We start from the raw sequence: 21,749 nt of genomic DNA, 5'->3' as shown, positions 1-21,749 counted from the left end.
TTTGAAAAGGTATCAAAATCAGTAATTAACTTCAAAAACAACTTGTGTGTATATCCACTTTCTACAGATTAATTTGTATAAAATGTAGCAAATAAGGAAAGGGGGAAAGGCCTAAAGGAAGTCAAGTCACAACACCAGCTGTCAAGATTGTTGATGCTAAAAGGTTGGGCTAAAGCCAAACGCAGGAGTATTCATCCTGTGTACATTTCCCGCTATTAAATTCCCAAAAGAAAAAAAATCCCCCCAAAACATAGAAAACATTCTGGAAGATTTCTTCATAAAAAGTAATATAGGTTAAGATATTCTAGGTTCATAACCAACACTTGTGTTTATAAAATATTAGCATTCCGGGAATAGTGATAGAAAGATATTTAACAATAAATTACAAATATTGTAAATTCAGACTTTTTCTTACAGTTGCAAACACATCATAAATTTGGGCTGTGTTTCTTTGTATAAATCCTACTTACGACTGTGCTAAAACCTTTTGGCATGAATGCAAAGAGTATTTTCATAAATAAAACTTAGTAAAATCACTGTACACTCCATTAATTTAAAAACACTTCTCTTCAACTTCAAAGGGAAACCCTTTTCTCCTTTTTTAGTGCAAAGATTGTGTTTCTTAGCTGCTTTAATGGTTTGCTTCTTGTAGCTGTCATAACTACATGCTCCAAGTATGTGATAGTAAGAGACGAGAAGTTAAATGACATCTATGCTTCGATTCAACATGTCTCAGACATTACAGAGCAACAAGCTCATAAATCTAACCTTTGAAGCGCCTACCAATAAAATTTCTCCACACACATCCTTTAAGTGCAAACCTCACAAATATGTACATGACCTTATACTAGGATTCAGCTGGAATGGATGAGTTTTACGTGAGGACACGTGAAATATATATTGTTTAAGTTCTATACATGGATTTATTCACATAGCCCTACTTTGAAACATAAAAATAATACCTGCTACCACTTTAGTAAGTGACTATCAGGTGGCAAGCTCTCTTCATGAGGTCATCATCTCATTACAGCTTTTGCCTGCCTGTGCTACTTTTACTTGTAATTTAACAAGAATTGTGAGCAATATTTTATAGATGAAGAGGTTATGCCACTTGCCATAGCTCATGCAGTTTGTAAGTAGAGGAGTTTGGATTCAAATTCAGGTCTGACGTCAAAATTCATACTCTTTCCATCACAAAATATTAAACTTGAAATTTTTTTAAAGGCTAACTATTCTATGTTTTTTGTGTCTGAAGTACATAAAGTATTTTATGTTTAATGTACTACATCTCATTAACAAATAAAAAATGTCACTTTTTATTAATCTCAATATGTATTTCTTTTTCTTATATCTTTGCATTATGAAGAATTTTAAATGTATACAAAAGTAGGCAAAATAGTGTAATGAACCCCCACATACACGTCATCCATCTTCAACAAGAGTCAATTTATGATTCATCTTATCTCATATATATCCCCACTCCATTTCTTTCTTCCTCTCCCATATCATCTTGAATATCTATTATTTTAGTGCTCAAAATATTATTCTGACTAATAGATGTCAGATATCTATTAGTTTATCTTTAAATAATACAGTGTACATCTCTCCAAGATAAGGACTCTTTAAAAATATAAAAGCTTAACACAATTTTCACACCTAAAAAATTAACAATAGATTATTTTTTAGTTGAAGTATAACTGACATCCAAGCTATTAGTTTCAAGGATACATCATTGTGATTGAATATTTATATAATTATGAAATGGATCCTATGATAAGTCTAGTTAGCATCTGTCACCATACAAAGTTATTACAATATTATTGACTATATTCCCTATGCTGTATATGACATCCCCATCACTTATTTATTTTATAACTGGAAGTCTGTACCCTTCACCTATTTCAGCCACTCTGGTAACCAACAGTTTCTTTCCTGTATCTGTGAGTCTCTTTCTGCTTTGTTTGTTCATTTGTTTTGTTTTTAGATTCTACATATAGGTAAAACTATATGGTATTCGTCTTTCTCTGACTCATGTATTTCACTTAGCATAATGCTCTCTAGGCCCATCCATGTTGTCCCAAATGGTAAGATTTCATTCTTTTTAATGGATGAATAATATTCCATTGTATAAATATACCTCATTGTCTTAAATAAACATTCATCCATCAATGGACACTTAGCTTATTTCTATATCTTCCATATTGTAAATAATGCTGCAATGAATATAGAAGTGCATATACCTCTTTGAATTGGTGTTTTTGTTTTCTTTGGATAAACACCCTGAAGCAGAATTGCCAGATCATATGGTAGTTCCATTTTTATTTTTTAATTTTTTTTGGTAGTTCCGTTTTTAATTTTTTAGGACCTCCTAACTGTTTTCCATAATGCCTGCACCAATTTATGTTCCCACCAACAGTTACAAAGGTTCTCTTTTCTGCACATCCTTGCCAACACTTGTTATTTCTTGTCTTTCTGATACTAGGCAATCTGATAGGTGTGAGGTGATATCTCATTGTTGCTTTGATTTGTATTTCCCTAATGATGAGTAAGTTTGATCATCTTTTCACGTGCCTGTTAGTCATCTTATGTATATTCTTTGGAAAAATGTCTGTTAAACACTCTGCCCATTTTTAAATCAGGTTGTTTGGAGGTTTTATGGATATTAAGTTGCATCTTTATATACTTTGGAATTAATACCCTTATCAGATGTATGATTTGCAAATGTCTTCTTTTCAGGAGGCTGCCTTTTCTTTTTGTTGATTGTTTCCTTTGCTGTGCAAAAGCTTTTCAGTAGATTCTTGACATATAATATTCAGTGTTCACATTTCCAATTCTCTCAGATACAAGTTTTTATAGTTTATCGGACTCAAGATGAAAATAAGGTCCACACATTAGTTGATAAGCCTTCTAAATCTTTTAATCTATAGTTAATAAGACTTTATAAGAACATTTCTTTTTTCACTTTGCATTACTCATTTTCACCAAGCTATATTTTTAGGCATCAATTTACCTGACAAGGGATATAGGCTTGTCATTTCATGAGATTTTAAGATTTACACAGTGGAAAATTTTCATGTTAAAATATACTAAATGATTTTCTCAGAAACTCTCTATACCACTTATAAAAACACTCAAAAAATCTTCAAGCTGGCAAGAAATTTCACTGGCCCATATTTACCACTATCACAAATGTAATATGAGTGACCATTGGACAAAAAATGACTTTTTTTACTTTTTGTATGTATTTACATACATAAGATCTCTCTTAAATTTTTATTTAAATATTGTTTAATCTGATTTAGATTCTGGGTCTATGATGAGCAATTTTTCTAATATTCATGATGATGTTTTTCTAGCAATACATTTTAAATTATAAACATTATGCCTTGTAATTCAAATTTGATTAAACTACAACTGTTGATTATTAATTCATTTTATAAAAAGAGAAACTAAACATAATAAAGTAAATCAGCTGGCTCAATGCCGTAATGTCAGACTGTCATCATATCTAAAAGGTAAAACTAATGTTGTTTAACATCTGATCAGCATCATGTTTTGAGTATCTGATTAATGAAATGGTAAAAGCTCCATGGCAAAGATTCCAGTGAATATTCTTTGTAATTTTAAGTGAAACGTTAAGTAGAAAAAAAGTTCTTAAAGCAAGCAGGACCTGAATTGTCAAAGGAATCCATGTCTTATTAAAAAATAAAAATAAAAAGCCTTTCTCACATTCTCCAATCATATTTGAGCTCATTAAAAGAACTCTTTCATTTATGTTCCTTCTACATTAAAGTAATAAATTATTTGGGTTGTTTTATTTTCCCCATGTTTCATTCTTTATTAATAAACATCATTCAGGAAGGTGACAGTAGACCGATAAGAAAATTAGGGTGGAAATATGAGGGAAAGAATTGCCATTAACACTATTGTAAATATGAACTACATTTTCTTAGTGTCCAGATTCCATGCTAGGACTTACACATATTACCACTAGTCCTCATAACAGTACTGCAACGAGATGGTAAAATACAGCAATGAAGAGCATTGGCTTTAGAACTATTAATAAGCATGGGGTTTCTTATTAGGGGTGATGAAAATGTCCTGAAACTAGAGAGTGGTGATGAGTGTACAACTCAGTAATATACTAAAAGCCACTGTCTTGTATACTTTAAAAGGATGAACTTAATATTATGTGAATTATATCTCAAAAAAGCTACACCCTTTTAAAAAAGTGAATGCTATGGAATCAGTATGACCAAGTTAGAATCCTTGAGGGGCACAATCCTGAATAATTTTTAATCTCTTTGTGCCTCAGTGCCCATGTCTGTCAACTGGGTTTATTAGTGTCTATTTCGTAGGGCTGTTCTGATAATTATTTTTTAATTCTATTTATTTATTCATGAGAGACACACAGAGAGAGAGGCAGAGACACAGGCAGAAGGAGAAGCAGGCTTCATGCAGGAAGCCTGATGTGGGACTCAATCCTGGGACTCTAGGATCATGCCCTGAGCTAAAGGCAGATGCTCAACTGCTGAGCCACCCACAACATCCCTGTTCTGAGAATTAAATAAGATAGTGCATATAAAGGACTTAGCACAGTATCTGGCAGATCCCCTATTTTATAGATGAGGAAGCTGAGTTTCAGAGCAATTAAGCAACTTGCTAAGGTCACATGACCTTTAGCTAAATGGTTTAGGTGGGATTTATACGAGGCGTTAAGCCTCAATGTCCATATACTTTCTAACATGCCAAGTTTCTTCCCCAGAACAGACAAGACTCTCCCTGACATTATTTAATGGTCACTCCTCCACCACATTAAACCTGGGACTGAATGGAATGATGGATAAGAAAAATTTTATTTGCAGTCTTCTCTATGCCTGGGCAGTCCATTCACCCAAGCATCTTTCTTTAAAGGTTACCCTTTCAACACTTTGTATCAACTCATAGACTTTTCCATAGCCAGGTGTTTAAATGTAGCTACTCAATAGATTTATAAATAATGGATCTTTTATAATTAAGAACTATTTTTCTGGGGTGGGGGGGGCTCAGTTGGTTAAGTATCTGCCTTTGCCTCAGGTCATGATTCCCAGGGTCCTGGGATCAAGCCCTGAGTTGGGCCCCCTGCTCAGCAGGGAGTCTGCTTCTCACTCTCCCTCTGTCTCTACCCTCCTCCCAGCCCCTCTGCTTGTGTGCTCTTTCTGTCTCAAATAAAATATTTTTTAAAAAAGAACTATTTTCCTTCCAGGCACCAGACTCTATTTTATTTTTATCCTAAAGAACACAAGTGTGTATTTAGGCAATTGCCTAGAGTTAATCAAATTCATCCCATCATCTTCCTGCATGAGGATCCTGCCATAGATAAAAATGATAAGAAAGTTGGAGGCCATCATTTCTGTCCTTTCTCACTCCCTTCCCAATACTACCTAATCTTCCAGGGCTTTTTAAATTCTTCTGCCAGCTGTTCTTATTTACATATTCCTATACTTTTCATATTCCTAAACTGTCCTTTAGTACCTTACAGAGACTTATTGTTGCCCCCACACACCCTGCCAATTTCTCTGAAGCACACAGTCAACTAAGATCTGATCAAAAGAGCAAGGTAAAAGATACCCTACTCCTAAAAATGTCTTAGGGGGAAGAGCAAGGCTGAGGGCAAGACACAAGTATGGGTTTTCCAACTTGATCTTCCCTACATTTGCTTCTAAATGAGCAAAGAGTTTCCTACATATATCCAGTCATTGTTGAGAAGCAAATGCAGCTTTCTGTTCTTCAATTGTCCCCTTGGCTCCTCTACCTCTGTCCTCTTTCTGAGAAAGGCTGGGCGGAATTTGCCACAAACCGGAGGATGACTGCAATGCCACTATTACAAGACTCTGGTAAGATCTGCCCTTTGTCTTTGTAGTCCCATACAGTTTCTTGTGTTCAACTCCAAAATTCTCTTCTCTTCTCAATACATTACTATACCATAGCTCTGACACTATTCTTTATTTCTCCTTTAGGTAATTAATTCTACCTTCACAGTTCACATTCATGTTCTGCCCCCTGTGGATTTTGGTTAACATCTGTTAAACCCTGAACTATATGGGGCCATTGCCTGAATAGCATATTTCACACTTTGCAAAGCAAACTGCTACATTATTACATATAATTTTCTATTTTTAGTCTACGTTTTTAGCCATAAGTGCTTTAGGACAGTGAGATATGCAGTAATCAGTAATGCTGCATCGCATTATTTAAAATATTATAAATACTGTTGACTAACTTACAAGAGTCAAAAAGCTTTAAACATGTAAGATTTTTATTTCTAGAGTTTGCTTTTAAAGAAAAGCCTAAATCGACTTCAAATACACTACAAGTTTGATCTAGGAAAATTAAATTTTTCATAAAACTAGTATCATTCCTCACAATTTGAGTTTAAGGTATTACTGCTCACTGAGAATGGATACATTGATAATATTAAGAGAATAGAAATAGGAAAACTAGAAAGTTTACAATTGATTTTAAAAAGTTTTAGAGCAAAATAGTTCATAAAGTTATTTGTAAGCTGGATCTAAAACTCTTCCTGATTCTCTGAGAAAATAAAAATCCTCCATTCATAATAGGTTAAGAGTTAATATTCAGAATATGTTTCTGATATTCTCAATCAGAGCACTAAAAAGAAAAATATATATATACACATAAGACATCCTTTCAAGTGGAATTTGGAAAAAAATCCAATTTTGAACCTTTTAAAAATATGTTCTAATGCTCTCCTTTTTTTTTTTTTAATTTTGCACACAGCTGTCTGTTGTAGTTTTTAGAATCATGCCAGATGCTGGGTTCATCAAGCAAAAGCAGGAAAACAATGGTTTGAAAGCAATTAGAAGCACCAAGGCTGCAGTGAGGCTCATATTAAAATGTGATAACACTGTTCTAGTGGGAATTTCAACACTACTCCATTTCTGACATTTCTCTGCTGCCAGACAGGCAGGCTGTGTGGAAGAGCACTGTGACCAAAGAGGTAACATACTGGAATTTATTTCTGGAGCAAATGAAGGATTAGCTGAGTTGGAGCCCTCCCAAGGTTTTTATTATGGAGTCGGCCACCATTTTATTTGAATGTTAGTGGATCCTGTTGGCATCTGACAAAGCTCAAAGAGTAAAAGCATATTATAGCTTTGGTTCAGTAAAATAATCTAGCACCAATCCACTCAGAAGGCAGATGCATCAGAGCCTCTTGTTGCTAAAAAGCAGGGTGGGGGAGCCCAGCAGGGTGAGGGTTAATTAAACACTCCACTAACTTTCCTTAGAAATGGCTAATGCCATTCTGTGTAGAAGCTTATTTAGAAGACGCAGAAGTCAACAATACTATCCACACATTTTTAGTGTAAAACCATAAATGTCCAAAAAGCACTCACCTTGGGGCTGCAAATCCCAATAGTACCTGAAATACAAGGAAAAGAAAAAAGATAAATCAAACTTGTATTTCAGTCTTGGTTGGCATATATGGTAGACACAGCACCTAATCTAAAAGGCTTGCTAAATAACTCGTAACTAGCCAAGGCACTACCCACTTTGAGAAAAACCAAAGGCTTGTCCCTGAGATTTGAAAGATTCTCAGTGGCATTTAACTCACTGTAACTTCTTAGACCGTTTTGACCATGTTGCTGGAAACGTCCTACGAGGTTACAGCCATGGTCCAGAGTTTCTTATCAGGATTTCTATAGGCTTTGAGTATGACAGTTCTTTCTTGTGACAACCTGTCCTGTGTATTATGGGATAAACAGCATCACTGGTCCTCAGCACCTAATACCAGAGGCAACCCCAGTTGTTATGACAACCAAAACATTATCTCCCTCCTCCCCCATACACAACTTCAAATAATTCTAGGCCTAAATTCTTAATTTTGCAGGTGAAGCATGAACAACTGACTCAAGGTCACCTAGCATTTTAGTGTCTGTGCCAAGACTGGGGCTCTTGCAACCCACTGTATCGTTCCATCTCCTCTTTTATTTTGGGATATTGGCAAAACTAACAACCCTTCAAGTCTTCAACCTAATGAAATGGCAGTGGCCAAAAGGATCATTTGTAAGTCACTTATTTGGAATGTAAATTGCATTTCCCCCATAGAAACCGTGTTATAAAGGATGGCTACCCACAGAAGTCTATTGTACTTTGGATTCCATTACCTCCTACCTTCACAGGAACCTTATATTATTCTATATCGATTTTCTCTTGTATATATGCAACCTCTTCCTCTCAACTTGGCCCTTTCCATCAGTATTTATGCTTGCATAAACATAAAGCAAACTTCTTCACTTCCTTCATATCCCTCTACCTGCTGTCCTCTTTCCCTTCCCATCATAGTGAATTTTTAAAAAGTGTTGTCAGTAGTTTTTCTCTGTTGTCTTACCTCCTACTCACTCCTCAACATACTCCAATCTTGCTTATAGGAACCACACATTAATTCCTGCTATGGATATAATTCCATGTCACTAAATAGAATGAGTATTTTTCTATCTTCATCTTGACCTCTCAGGAGTGTGAATGTTCATTTGAACACTTCTTTTCCTTGGGAGAGAGTTCAGAGTTTTTAATTAAATTCTTAAAAGAATCCATAACCTCCCTCCCCAAAAGAAAATATTTTTTAAAAAAGGCAATACATAGGTAATAATGAGGTGTATTTTCCAGTACACACATGATTGAAAGAAGGTGAGGCTACTTCAGAGACAAATATCATCCCAGTGAGTATCTAGATTATTTCTTTATAAGATGAAAGTTCAGGAGATGAAGAAGTAGGAGATAAGAGGGAGTATGTTGCCATAATTCAGAGATGCATTTGTGGGAAATTATCAGAGATAAGGAAGGCAGGATGAATTATCAGAGATAAGGAAGAGAAGATGGGGAAACCTCCTGGTTGACTTTTCTTATTCCTTTCTTTTACCAGAACAGTTCTGGGTAGGCAATCAGGTGAAGGAAAATATAAGATACTTAGATGAAAGGGCAGGGAAAGTTCAGGGCAGCTCTGACACCTGCAGTGGCAAGGGAGAGAGAATGAGAGGAGGAAGGGGTGGGAAAGGTAAACTGCAGCAGCTGGGAAGAAGGATGTCCATGTCAATATAAAGGCATATGTAGGCTGAGAGTGGTTATAACTTAAAACAAGTTGTATAATATTAGTGCGACGGGTCAATCTTCCCCAGCAGACGGTGCAGCTTCCCACTGTACATTGGCCACTATGAAGAGTTTTTTCATAAATCTCTTTTTATAAAACACAGCTAATCAAGCAAATTATCAAAGGGGAGAACAATTTTCTATCTTCTCTTGCTGTTTCCCACCCTCTCTTGAGGCCTTGCTTTAGTCCTTGATTCCAATCATTACTCAACCTCCAATTCAATATAAATAGAAATTAGATGTGGGCCTGTGCAAGGGTGTGTGTGTGTGTGTGTGTGTGTGTGTGCATGTGTGTGTACTTCTCCTTCCAAAATGTATTTGATGCAACAGCAGGAACATTGCTACTAATGTTCTCATCTACTCACCCAGGAAAAAAAAAATGGAGCCATGCTTGTAGCAGTTAAAAGGCCAACTCTTGGCAAATTGTTAAGTAAGTGAAACATGTTATCTCAGCCTTTTCTTTTGTCCTCTCTTCCCCACAATCCTCACTCCAATGCACACACATATTTCCAGTTCCCTTCTCTATCTACTGTAAAGTGACCCTGGTTTCCTGCTTTCTCTTTTTAGTTAAGATCTTATAAGTTCACATACACTAAGAATATTGCTTCTGCCAATAGTAGCTGTATCATGAGAAGACTGATTACATATAAAGAATTCAACTTAAAAAAAAAAAAAGAATTCAACTTAACAGTATTAACTAAAGTAACAGGTCTATCTAGTTGATGCTAAAAAGCAGAATCTGCCTTAATCTTGATGATGCCATAATTAAATATTTCTGTCATTAAAAATCATATGAACTTGACATGAAATGGTATGAAGTGGAACGTTAGTTCTCTTCATTTTCAGAAGGTATAAAACAATCCTGCTACCCTACCTTTTCCTCTTCTTCTTACTCTATATTTTAACTGTACAACCCTAAAGAAAGTTTGTGTACACACACAAACACGGAGGATACTTCTAAAAGGCAAAGCCAAAAGGATGAGCTATCTCATCCTTCACTGAAGGGTACCATAGATTGTTCTCTGCTGGACACAACATATTTAAAGTCTTGATCTTGTCTCATTAAATATATCCTATGGATGGACTTCATCACATTCTCTGGAAAGATGACCCCACATTAGAGAATTCTACACTCAGGAGGTATTTAGTCAAATCCTGCCCACATCTTCTAATTCTTATCTTTCACTCTGAAAACAATTATCCCTTAGCCAGAGACTCCAACAAGTCTGAAACTAGACTAGACATTTTACACCAAAATACAAACACTGCAATAGAATTACACAGAAGAAAAGGCATACACACACACACACACACACACACACACACACAGAGTTGTGTTTATCCTAAAGGCCTCTCAGAATTTCATATCAGGCCTGTGCAGATAGATAACAAACACTTCCTTAATCTTCCCTTTGAAGCTTCAGCTTCAATATGAAAAGGAAGCTATCACTCTGCTGCAATATCCATACCCAACATCATCAGGTCCATGCAAATGATATTCAGAACTGGAAAAAGATGAGTACAGAATGAGCAGACAGAAATTGCTGCAACCATATTGATGATTATTGTTTTCACATTCAGTCAAAATAAATCCATCTTCACTTGATCCTTCAAAAATGAAAATGGAAGAATAAAATTTCCTAACATTTCGTTGGCTCTGCAGAATAGAGTCTAGAAAATTTAGAGTTACATTACATGTGAGACAAAGTTCACTATTTATGTTTTTATTTATTTTTTTAAAGATCTTATTTATTTATGCATGAGAGACAGAGAGAGGAGCAGAGACACAGGCAGAAGGAGAAGCAGGCTCCATGCAGGGAGCCCGATATGGGACTCAATCCCCAAACTCTAGGATCACGTCCTGAGCCCACGGCAGACCCTCAACCACTGACCTACCCAGACTCCCACTATTTGTGTTTTTAAATTAGAGAGGTTTTCCGTGAACTTTAGTTTTGGGAAAGGTAACAACAAAATAAATGATTTTCACCATAGTGAGGGGATCTTGAGGCTATTGTAGCAACAGTAATAGCAAGGACAATAACAATATCAAGATTTCTCAAATAAAAAAAAAGATTTCTCAAATATATGGTTGGACATTTTTTTAAACACTTCTCTTATATTAACTCATTCCTCCACACTATGGCCCTATTATTATGCCCATTTTATACATAATGAAACCAAGGCATTGAGAAGTAAGATGACTTGCTCATGGTTTACATAGCTAGTAATAAGGCAGACAAGTTTCCAATCCTAGCAACTAGTTCCAGGGTGTACACTCTAATAACAAGTTAAGGAGAAAAATCTTGAAAATACAATCTAACTTAAAAGCACTCAGAAAGATTGATTTTTTTTCTCTCTCTAAAGACTTTTTACTATTGTAACAGAATTCAGCCACTCAGCAACAAATACGTGTTGAATGTCTTCTATATGACAAGTGCTTTGCCCTGGTGGTTTGGATGAAACGGTGACTATAATACACATTGTCCATCTGCAGATATATTTCAGTATCTTTCAAACTGAAAATAAACTGCTCTAGTTTGCCACTCAAGAGTCACAGAACACCAGATTCTGCTAAAAGTGAAGCTGTCAATTCTTAATCATTAGATGGGGGACTGGGGTATGAATCAAACTCTTTTTTTTTTTTTTACATAAAAGACCTTTTATTCAAAATACCAGGCACTCTTCAATATTTTCCATGCTTATGGAAGTTTTCTCTCATTACCAGTCAATTGCAGCTTGTTTTTCAAATGCCCATCATTGGCATTTGCTTGTAAGAAGCATCATTACACTCAACAATATTACCACACAGAAAGCATGTGTACACACTAGGTGATGTTCCACTTGTACTTCTTTTTTTTTTTTTGTACATTTTTTTATTGGAGTTCGATTTGCCAACATATAGTATAACACCCAGTGTTCATCCCATCAAGTGGTCCCCTCTTAACCATGGAACCAACCAATGAACATGGTTATTGAGATTAAATTACTCAGGGCAGCCTGGATGGCTCAGCGGTTTAGCGCCGCCTTCAGCCCAGGGTGTGATCCTGGAGACCTGGGATCAAGTCCAACGTTGGGCTCCCTGCATGGAGCCTGCTTCTCCCTCTGCCTGTGTCTCTGCCTCTCTCTGTGTCTGTCACAAATAAATAAATAAAATCTTTTTTAAAAAAAGTACTCAGAGCTTTCACCACTCAGTCAGTTAAGATCCTGGCAAAGCAGGTAAGACAAACAACTGTAACTCTCCTCATATTATTATAAATATCTAGGAAGGAAAAATAGTTCCATTTCCTGATTATAACTTAAACATTAGCATATTCAGCACTTAACATACGCTAGGTATTGTGCTATGTATATGTTTTATATGTAAAATTGTATTTAATCTTCATCATAATCCTATGAGGTCAATACTATTATTATTCCCATTTTATAGTTTAGGAAACTGAAACTCAGGAAGTCAACCAACTTGACCCAAACCACATAGTTATTAAATGTCAGAATCCATATTTGTATCTAGGTCTCCTTGGTTCCAGAGGTTGAGCTCTTAAATCCCACATTAACTGCTTTTCTACTGACTGCAACATGGAAAACAAATCTACTATTGTCAGATAGCTTAGTATTAGAGAGTAGTTAGATGAGACATCTTTAACTTAGAGTCCACAGTTGAGCTTGCTTTATTTATTTATTTATTTATTTATTTGTTATTTATACGATTTTATTTTCTTATTCATGAGAGCCACAGAGAGAGAGGCAGAGACATAGGTAGAAGGAGAAGTAGGCTCCCTGAGGGGATCCCAATGTGGGACCCAACCCCAGGACCCTGGGATCATGACCTGAGCCAAAGGCAGATGCTCAACCACTGAGCCACTCAGGCGTCCCAACACAGTTGAGTTTTAGAAGACTCATGAGCTTCTGAAAATTGTGGGTGAAAAGTAATCCATGTTTTCCTTTCCCTTGAAGAAGAGTCCATAAACTTCATTAGATTCCCAAATATGTCAGTAAGTCTTTCCCTTCAAAATGATAAGACCCTCTGGGTTAGATGAATAAGGTTGTAACGGCATTATAAAACTAGCTACCCAGAAAGGCCAACATCTGTAATGTTATAAATCTAGAACATCTAGATGAATTTTTTTTGCAACTGAAGTATTAAACATGTTATTTTACCTGTGACTTATGGAAATTTAAAAAACATCATACATTCTCTGCCTCGTTAAACCACCTGCTAAACAAAATCAAATCTCTTCTTGATGACTTATGGATGTAAATTTGAACTTTGGTTTTTGTACCAAAACAGTGATGCCTTCTAAATGGATAGGCAGTCTGTACTACTTAATGTCCAGAAATGACTTCTATTTCTCTCTTGACTATCTCTGTTTTGCTGGTAATGACTATCTCCAAAGACTGCAAATAATGAAGTGTTATACTGATATTAGAAACACAATTCACAGAGTGCCTAGGTGGCTCAGTCCATTAAATGTCTGCCTTCAGCTCAGGTCATAATCCCAGAGTCCTGGGATTGAGCCCCATGCAGGGCTCCTTACTCAGGGGAAGTCTGCTTCTCCCTCTCCCTCTGCCCCTCCCCCTGTTTCTTCTCTCTGTCTCTCTCTCTCTCACTCACTCTCTCTTTCTCAAATAAATAAAATCTTTTTAAAAAATGGAATTAAAATGGAAACCTGGTTGAGCAGGACTTCAATAATGAGTTGATAACACTAGGAAAACCCCTTGCAATTGAGCTTGATCAGTGCGCCACATGGTTGAGACTGATAAATGCCTAAGGAAATGGCTTTTCTGAACAATGCTTACAGTCTGTACACTGTAGATATTTCCTATAACTTCTTTTCTCACTTTGGAAGATTCACTTGATTTCAAATTTTCTTTCTAGTACCAGTGCTAAAACTACTACCTTGCAGAAAGAATGGGCAAATGGCAAAGGGTAATATGGCCAGTGACACCCAAGAACAGAAATGGGAAAAGAGCACCATCTGGTGGAAATCCCTGGTGGAGGCATCAGAGGCTGGGACCCAGGGGTTGGGGTGCTAGCCTCAGAAACAGGCAGAAATGGGAAGGTCTCTGGAGGAGAGCTGGTGCCCTCCCTAGCCCCTGTACCTTCAATCTATCAAAAGAACAGGACCTGATATTTGCCTACAAGAAGCTTACAATCTAAACAATGATATATTTATACCTTAACAGACATCAAAGTTAGTAAATAACAAACACTATGGTAACAACAGACAAGCATATAACTCAAGTAATAGAAGGACCTGACATAAGACATTCCTAGGCTCTTTTTTGGGGTGCAATATTTTTGTGGTCTTGAGTCTGTATCCACAAATTTTAGAAACCCACTCTGGAAGGTAACACAATATTCTCCTACTTATGAAATGGTCACAATTAAGCTTTTATTAAATAATAAACAAGCAACGTTATCTAATGTTGACAGTATCAATTTTTTATTTATTTATTCATGAAAGACAGAGAGACCGAGGCAGAGACATAGGCAGAGGGAGAAGCAGGCTCCCTGTGGGGAGCCTGATGCAGGACCCTGAGATCACAACCTGAGCCAAAGGCAGACGCTCAACCACTGAGCCACCCAGGTGCCTGATGGTATTGATTTTTTTAGAAGTCTGTTCCCAGACAATAAAAAAGAAATAAAAGAAATAAGACCTTACTCATCACTGAAGTCTTCCACAACACTTTCAGTACATAAAATTCCTGCTATGGTCAATCCAGCAACCACCCTGGATACCAACAGTAAGAAATCTGGATGCTTTTCTCAATTAGTCAATGATTATGGTCTTTCACCCCAACACTGAAAACTTGCATTCAAATAATCCCTCCCCTATGTTCTAGCATCAGGACTGCAAATTGTGGTTATATGTCTATGTAATTCCCACCCTCCTTACATGTAATAGGCAACCAATTACAACTCAATGAACTATTAAAGACAAATGCCAGTCAGGTTGTTGTGATAAAATAAAAGACCAAAAGTGTCAAATCAGAGTTTAGACTTTTTTTTTCTTTCTGTAGATAAAGGGGAGCAACTGAAGGGTTAGTTGGTTGGTTGGTTGGTTGGTTGGTTGGTTGGTTGGTTGGTTTGCTTGTTTTTTAAGGATGGGAAATGATGTCCACTGTAATCAAACCAGCAGAAATATGCAGCCTGTATGGGAGGGAGAAAACCTGCAAGGCAATTTACTGGAGACTAAGAAGAGAGACCAGAGATTTGGAACAGGGTGCATGAGATAGGAGAGGTGGGCTGTGAAGAGAGTGTCAAGAGGAAAATCAGAGATAGAGATAGCTTTTGGTTCTAAACTTGTGTATTGAAAGAACAAGGCAGCACTTCCATACAAAGAATTCCAGCTGATTGCCATATTTTAAACTCTAGTATCTTTGGCTCTTGCCCTGTCATTTTTGTCTCTGTTGATGCTTGGAACCTACATTTGTTTTATTTTTTGCTTGCTTCAGGTTAATGGCTACTCTTGGACCACCAAAGACTCCTAGTTATCTGATTAGTGAATAACTGATATTTGCATGACACTGAGACTGTGGACCCTATACTCATTGAATTTTATAGCTGGAAGGACACAGAAGATCACCTAATCCAGCCCCTCACTTCCCAGATGAGAAAATGAAGTATGGAGAGGTTATGTGATTTCATATGAAGTTAAAAACTCCACATTGTGAGGCTACTACAGTTTGTCTTTTGCAGGCAGGTTCAAAAACATGATATTCACTTGAAAATTCCTTTGGTATTTCCCTTGTTATGAACATGGTCACATCATTCACTGAGAACAAATGTTACACAAAAAATATTTAGGCTGGATAGTTCTTAGAGCTCATCTAGGCAGAGTAGATTTTTCAACATTAACATGCCAACATACCTTCTATATCTCAAGTTATGAAGGCTGCATTCATTCTCTCAAATGTTAATAAATCTCCACTATTTGCCAGACACTCTGTAAGGGACTGAGACTGCAGAAAACCCCAATTGTGGGCTGTTTTGGCTAGAATAGTCAAATTGAACAGAAGTGATATGATTGGCACAAAACACACACAAGGTGAAAACTGGAGCCAGAAAAACCCAGGTCTGGCTAATGCCAGAATCTGTCTTACTGCCTGCAGACAAGGGTTGCTGAAGGAGGATCTGGGATCAGATAAAAGAAGATGACTCTCAGGGAAATGAAGGGTCACAGAGAGGCCAGGCCCAGGATCCAGAGGGGCTGGGCCCATCAGAGCAGGTGGCAGAGGCCCAAAGCAGACATGTTTGAGGAGGGGATAGGGCAAGATTCTGAGTGGGTTCCAAACTGAAAGCCTCTGTTTTATCTTGTGAAGTAACATTATACAAGAGTAATATGATAAATCTGCTAAGGATTGGGGAAGAAGGAAGAGGAATATTAGGAAGGTTGCTAATAGGAAACACGTAAAGTAACAGCCAGGTATCATTAAGGTTCAGCTGAGGTTGGAGACTATGCCTTACAGTAGAGTCAGTTCTACTATAAATTTTTTCTTCAGCTCTGAGTAGCTGCCCAAATATAAGAGCAGAGAAATGGACAGTTGAATTGATCCAAGGTTAGGATTCTTCTAGGGTTGTGAGATGAAAAGACAAAATAGTAAGAGAAGACTAGAGGCATGTCCTGGAGCTGAGGCTGCGTAGGAGAAAAACCAATGGCCAAAGACTTGACTACGGTGTCCATACATATTAGAGACTTTTAACAATCAATTAAAATATGCAAAAACAGGACATAGCATTATTCTGTTCTTCTCTCTCAGGACTATCCTCTGTCCCACCGGTCCCAAACCTCTCCTATCTCATGCACCCTGTTCCAACAGTTGAAATCTCCATCCACCCAATGGAAACTTAGGGATGGCCTCTTCCCCTCTTTCTCTATTACTGTGTACATCCCTCTAATCACCAAGATCTGGACATTCTATTCCCTTGATATCTTTTAAATCTACCTCCTCCTCATCTCTATAGGCGCTGAATTTATTCAAACCTTCAAAATGCCTGACCCAGATTGAAGTCACTAAGTCCTAAGACACCCACCCACCTGCCGCCCTGCTCTTCTCTGATCCATTCTCCTCAGTGCTGATAGAGAAGGAAGGATGACAGTGGTGAGCAGAGGATTTGTAGACAGGTCTGGGCTGGAGTCCCAGCTCCTCCACCTTGTAGCTGGCAGACTTTGGCTGTGGCCTCAGTTGGCTACCTTTTTTTTTTTTTTAATTGAAGTATACTTGACACACAATGTTATATTAGTTTCGGTTTTCACTAGTGATTCTACAAGTCTATACTTATGCTGTGCTCACCAGGAGTGTTGCTACGACTTGTCACCACACTGTGCTATTACAATTATCATTGACTATATTCCCTGTGCTGTAACTTTTATTCCTATGATTTATTCATTCCATAACTAGAAGCCTATATCTTCCATTCTCCTTCCCCCATTTTGCCCATCCCCCACCCCCTCCCTTGATTTCACCTTCATTTTTAAAAAAGATTTTATGTATTTGAGACAGAAAGAGAGAGAACATGAGCAGGGGGAGAGGGGCAGAGGGAGAGGAAAAGTGAGAAGCAGACACTCCCCACTAAGCAGGGAGCCTGACGCGGGGCTCCATCTGAGGACCTTGGGATCATGACCTGAGCGAAGCCAGATGCTTAACTGACTGAGCCACTCAGGTACCCCTTGGTTTCACCTTTAAAATAGAAATAATAACTATACATGTCTTGTATGATTTTAAGGAGGATTAACTGAGATAATGCACACAAAGAACTAAGCACTAGGCCTGGCACCTGGCAGGCCTTTCCTAAATGTCAGCTATTATGTTATTAGCACCATTGTTATTCTAATGACCTAAAGTGCAAACCAAGTCTTCTCTCCCTGCTTAAAGCCCTACAGTGGGCTTTAAGCCCCGGCCTTCAGGTCCTCCCCTGCCCTGTTACACTGTTGCTCTCACATGTGTCTGCAGGCACACTTTCCCCATTGTGCCCCTTTTTCTCTCTGTAAACCTTTGGTGGCCTTTTGAGACTCAGCTTTGTCACCTGTGTAAGCTGCCCCCATGGCACCTCTGTGTACACTTCTCAGCAGCACCTTTAACACTGCCCTACAATCCTCTTGTCTCACTGTTCCTGGGCAGAGTTGCTAAAAAGGTAAATGGACATGAGAAACAGAAAGGCTGTGTGAGTTCAGCATGCATGGAGCACAGAGTGCATTTCAGAGAGGGGTCAGAGATGAGGCTGGAGACACAGGCAGCAGGTAAGCCTCTCCAGGTCATGCCATGGGGTGTGAATTTTTATCCTAAAGAAGATAGGGAGAGGGACATTCGTTTTCCTCTAAATTACTCACACAAAGACAAGAGGGAAAAACAGAAAGAAAATTAAAGGAGGGAGAAAGATAAAAAATAAGAAAGCTTTGTTAAATTAAAGCCTTCATCCAAATGAAGAATCCCCGCCCCCCCAAAGACTGGTTTCAAAAAATAACCACAATATGACTGGCAAAAGTATACTTCAAAAGACACGACCGAATACACATTGTAGTGGCAAGAATCCAATATATAAATACAATCAATTTGTTTCTTCATTAAGAGCTTTCATGGAGAAAATGATTTAATACAAATGCTAAAGCTACTGACACAGATTAATTGAAAAATAACAACAGAATTCTAATTAAAGACATAATATTATTTCACTCATTCATACTGCTCCAAAAGTGAATACATACATAAAAATAGAATCTAAAATAAAATAAAATAAAATAAAATAAAATAAAATAAAAATAGAATCTAGAATGCAGGCTTCTACTGGCAACCAGTCTAATAGAGCTACAAGGAATTAGTGATTTTTTAAAAAAGAAAATTCTTATCCTTATGTGGATGCTTTCTTCTAGTTAGGAACTGAGATGTACTCAGAAATTCAGAAATCATTTTTAAATTGTTTCAGTTTTGTCCTCAACTTGAGTTTTTTCTTAATTGTAGAAAATTCTATACTAAAATATCATTCTTTCCCATTTATGTCTTTGTACAGTATCCATAGCAGTCTTATTAAACCTTTACAGGAGGTACCCAATTACCCAAATTATAAAGAATGGAACTATAATCTGAAGGCTAACGACTATGACTATATCAATACAGGTCAAGGGTCACCAGCAGGTCAACTACAATCAACATTCAATTCTAAGACTTACCTGACCCATCATGGGGCCAGGAGTTTTGTTCTGTCTGAATTCAAGGGATTCTTCAACATCAGCAGTGTCTCCACCTGTTGCCAGGCCACCATGAAGTGCAAAAGACAGCAGGCAAACATCAGGCCAAAAGGAAGGACCAAGGCCATTTGTTCCTGACCATATCCCCATCCCTCACCCTACAAGCCAATTAAGTTGAAATGTTGTCAACTACTTACTGGTCCTAAGCCCTGCCAGTAAAATTTTCCTGTCAATTATCCCCAATCAAATTGGGGGACCCTCCTCACTACCAACTAACAACCTCAACTCAGACATCCCAGTCAAATCCTCTTTCCTTCCTTCCTCTTCGCTATTCAAATTCACTTGAAAACCAAATTGTCTCTTACCTTAAAAAAAATGAAGTCTTCTGATAAAATTTTTACATATATGTGCCTGATTTTAAGAATCTCCTAGAGCCCTTATCAAAACATGAATTCCCAGAGGTCACCTCACACCTAATAAATTAGCATCTCCAGGGTAGAGGCCTAGAAATCTGTATTTCTAACAAGATCCTCGAGTAATCCATATGATGGGGCAAGTTTGGGAAACAGTATAAAGGAAATAGGTATTTTACCAATGGTTGTCTGTTAAGAAAATTCTAGACAGGTAGTACCCAGACCAAGTATAGACTGTGTCCCATTTCCAGTTGTTTGGACCTTGGAATGCATTTTCTTTTTTCTTTCTTTTTTTTTTTAAGATTTTATTTATTTATTCATGAGAGGTACAGAGAGAGAGAGACAGAGACAGAGACAGAGACACAGGCAGAGGGGACTCTATGCAAGGAGTCCGACGTGGGACTCGATCCCGAGACTCCAGGATCACGCCCTGGGCCAAAGGCAGGTGCCCACTGAGCCACCCAGGGATCCCAGAATGCATTTTCTTAATGAAACAAAATTATAGATAGTGTTATGTTTTCTGGGCCAGCTTTAATGACCTATTAAATATTGACAGCAAATCTGAAGTATAGTAAATACAATCTTTCGTTTACAAACCAATCACATTTTGAAAGTTGAAGGGCAAAACTGGCTTTAGAATGTATTTTTCCATAAAGTTCTGAGAAGTGGTTAGGTTACCTGACTATCCATAAAGCTTATTAAGCTCATAACAAGACAGAGTCAGCTATGGAACTATGAATATAAACATGAGCTCGGTGTCCTCAAAGCACAAGATAATGAGAGGGAAAAATGTTATGTCTTCCTTTTCTGGGCATAGGAAACATAGGCAAACTTTGACATTCTTATCCTTTCTGCCTTTGCAACCATCTCCTGCCCCAGTGGCCAAGGATTGCCCAGGTGCCAAGGATTCACATGTTATCCATAGCTTCCTACTAAAGCATCAGTTTACACACCCCTGCCTTGTGCTTTCCTCTTCTAAATTACTAATTTCCTAAATAGGGAGGATAGTCCCTCTCATTTCCATAATTTAGTTCCATCCTATATTTTTCAGCTTATCTCTCCCTTACTCCATTATACCTAATAAACTGAATCACCCTTTGGTTCCCAAACATGGTTAAACTTTATCTTCTCTGTATCTTTGCACCTGCTATTTTTGGGTGCAATTGTATTACACAAAAAAACCTCCCTTTCAACTCACAGCCAAACTATGATGCTGTCTCATAGCTCTGAAAGCTTCTCATAGCTCACCAGCCAGAAGTGACTTCCTCCTCTGGAATTTCACAGTACAATCTATATGTACCTCTTCTAAAGCTTTAGCTACAATATATCTTGAGATACAGTTATTTGTGCATGCTTTTATATCTTTCCCATTGGGTTGAAAGTTTCTTGGGAATATTTTGGGGGCTATATAATTATGTAACATGGATTATATTTGGCACTTTTATATGCATAACAATAATCCTACAAGATGGATTATTGTGAAAGTACTTGGTTTATCATGCTCAAAAATAAGTTATAGGAACACTGGAACCTGTCATATTCCCCACAAAAGTGCTTTGCACATAGTATGCTCTCAATAAACATTTGTTGAATGAATGAATGAAGCAATATTATTCACTTTTTATGAAGAAATTGAACCTCAAAAGAGTGCTGGCCCAAGAGTCATGTTGCATGAGTTCAAATCCCAATTCCAGAACATGACATTTGTGTAACATTGAGCACATTGGTTATCTCTCTGAACCTGTTTTCTCAGCTGATAAATGGGGATCATTCAATATTTATCTCACACACCTTTAGTGAGGATTAAATGAGATGTGCGTAAAGCCCTTGACAATGGGCCTGGCTACAGTACATGTGTGGTGAATGTTGGCTATGACTATCATGCTTTTTTTTTTTTTTACTTTATTTTTTTCAGAATATTTTAAAATTTAAATTCAAGTAATTAACATATAGTATATTATAAGTTTCAGAGGTAGAGTTCTGTGATTTATCAGTTGTA

The 21,749-nt window shown here is 37.3% G+C and overlaps 1 protein-coding gene across 2 annotated transcripts in view; it reads right to left on the bottom strand.

Moving 5' to 3' along the window:
- SKAP1 (src kinase associated phosphoprotein 1) overlaps nucleotides 1-21,749 on the bottom strand; it is a 285,276-nt gene that overhangs the window by 219,977 nt on the left and 43,550 nt on the right. For both annotated transcript variants that reach the window (XR_005983283.1, XM_041727103.1), the window contains exon 3: nucleotides 7,398-7,423. Coding sequence is in view for 1 of the 2 variants with exons in the window: in XM_041727103.1 (XP_041583037.1) it covers nucleotides 7,398-7,423 (26 nt within the window). In the remaining variant the exon portion in view is untranslated. The remainder of the gene's footprint in view (nucleotides 1-7,397; nucleotides 7,424-21,749) is intronic.

Source organism: Vulpes lagopus, chromosome 12 (assembly GCF_018345385.1).
Source record: "Vulpes lagopus strain Blue_001 chromosome 12, ASM1834538v1, whole genome shotgun sequence".
Lineage (NCBI taxonomy): Eukaryota > Metazoa > Chordata > Mammalia > Carnivora > Canidae > Vulpes > Vulpes lagopus.
This window is presented reverse-complemented; position numbering and strand designations above follow the sequence as displayed.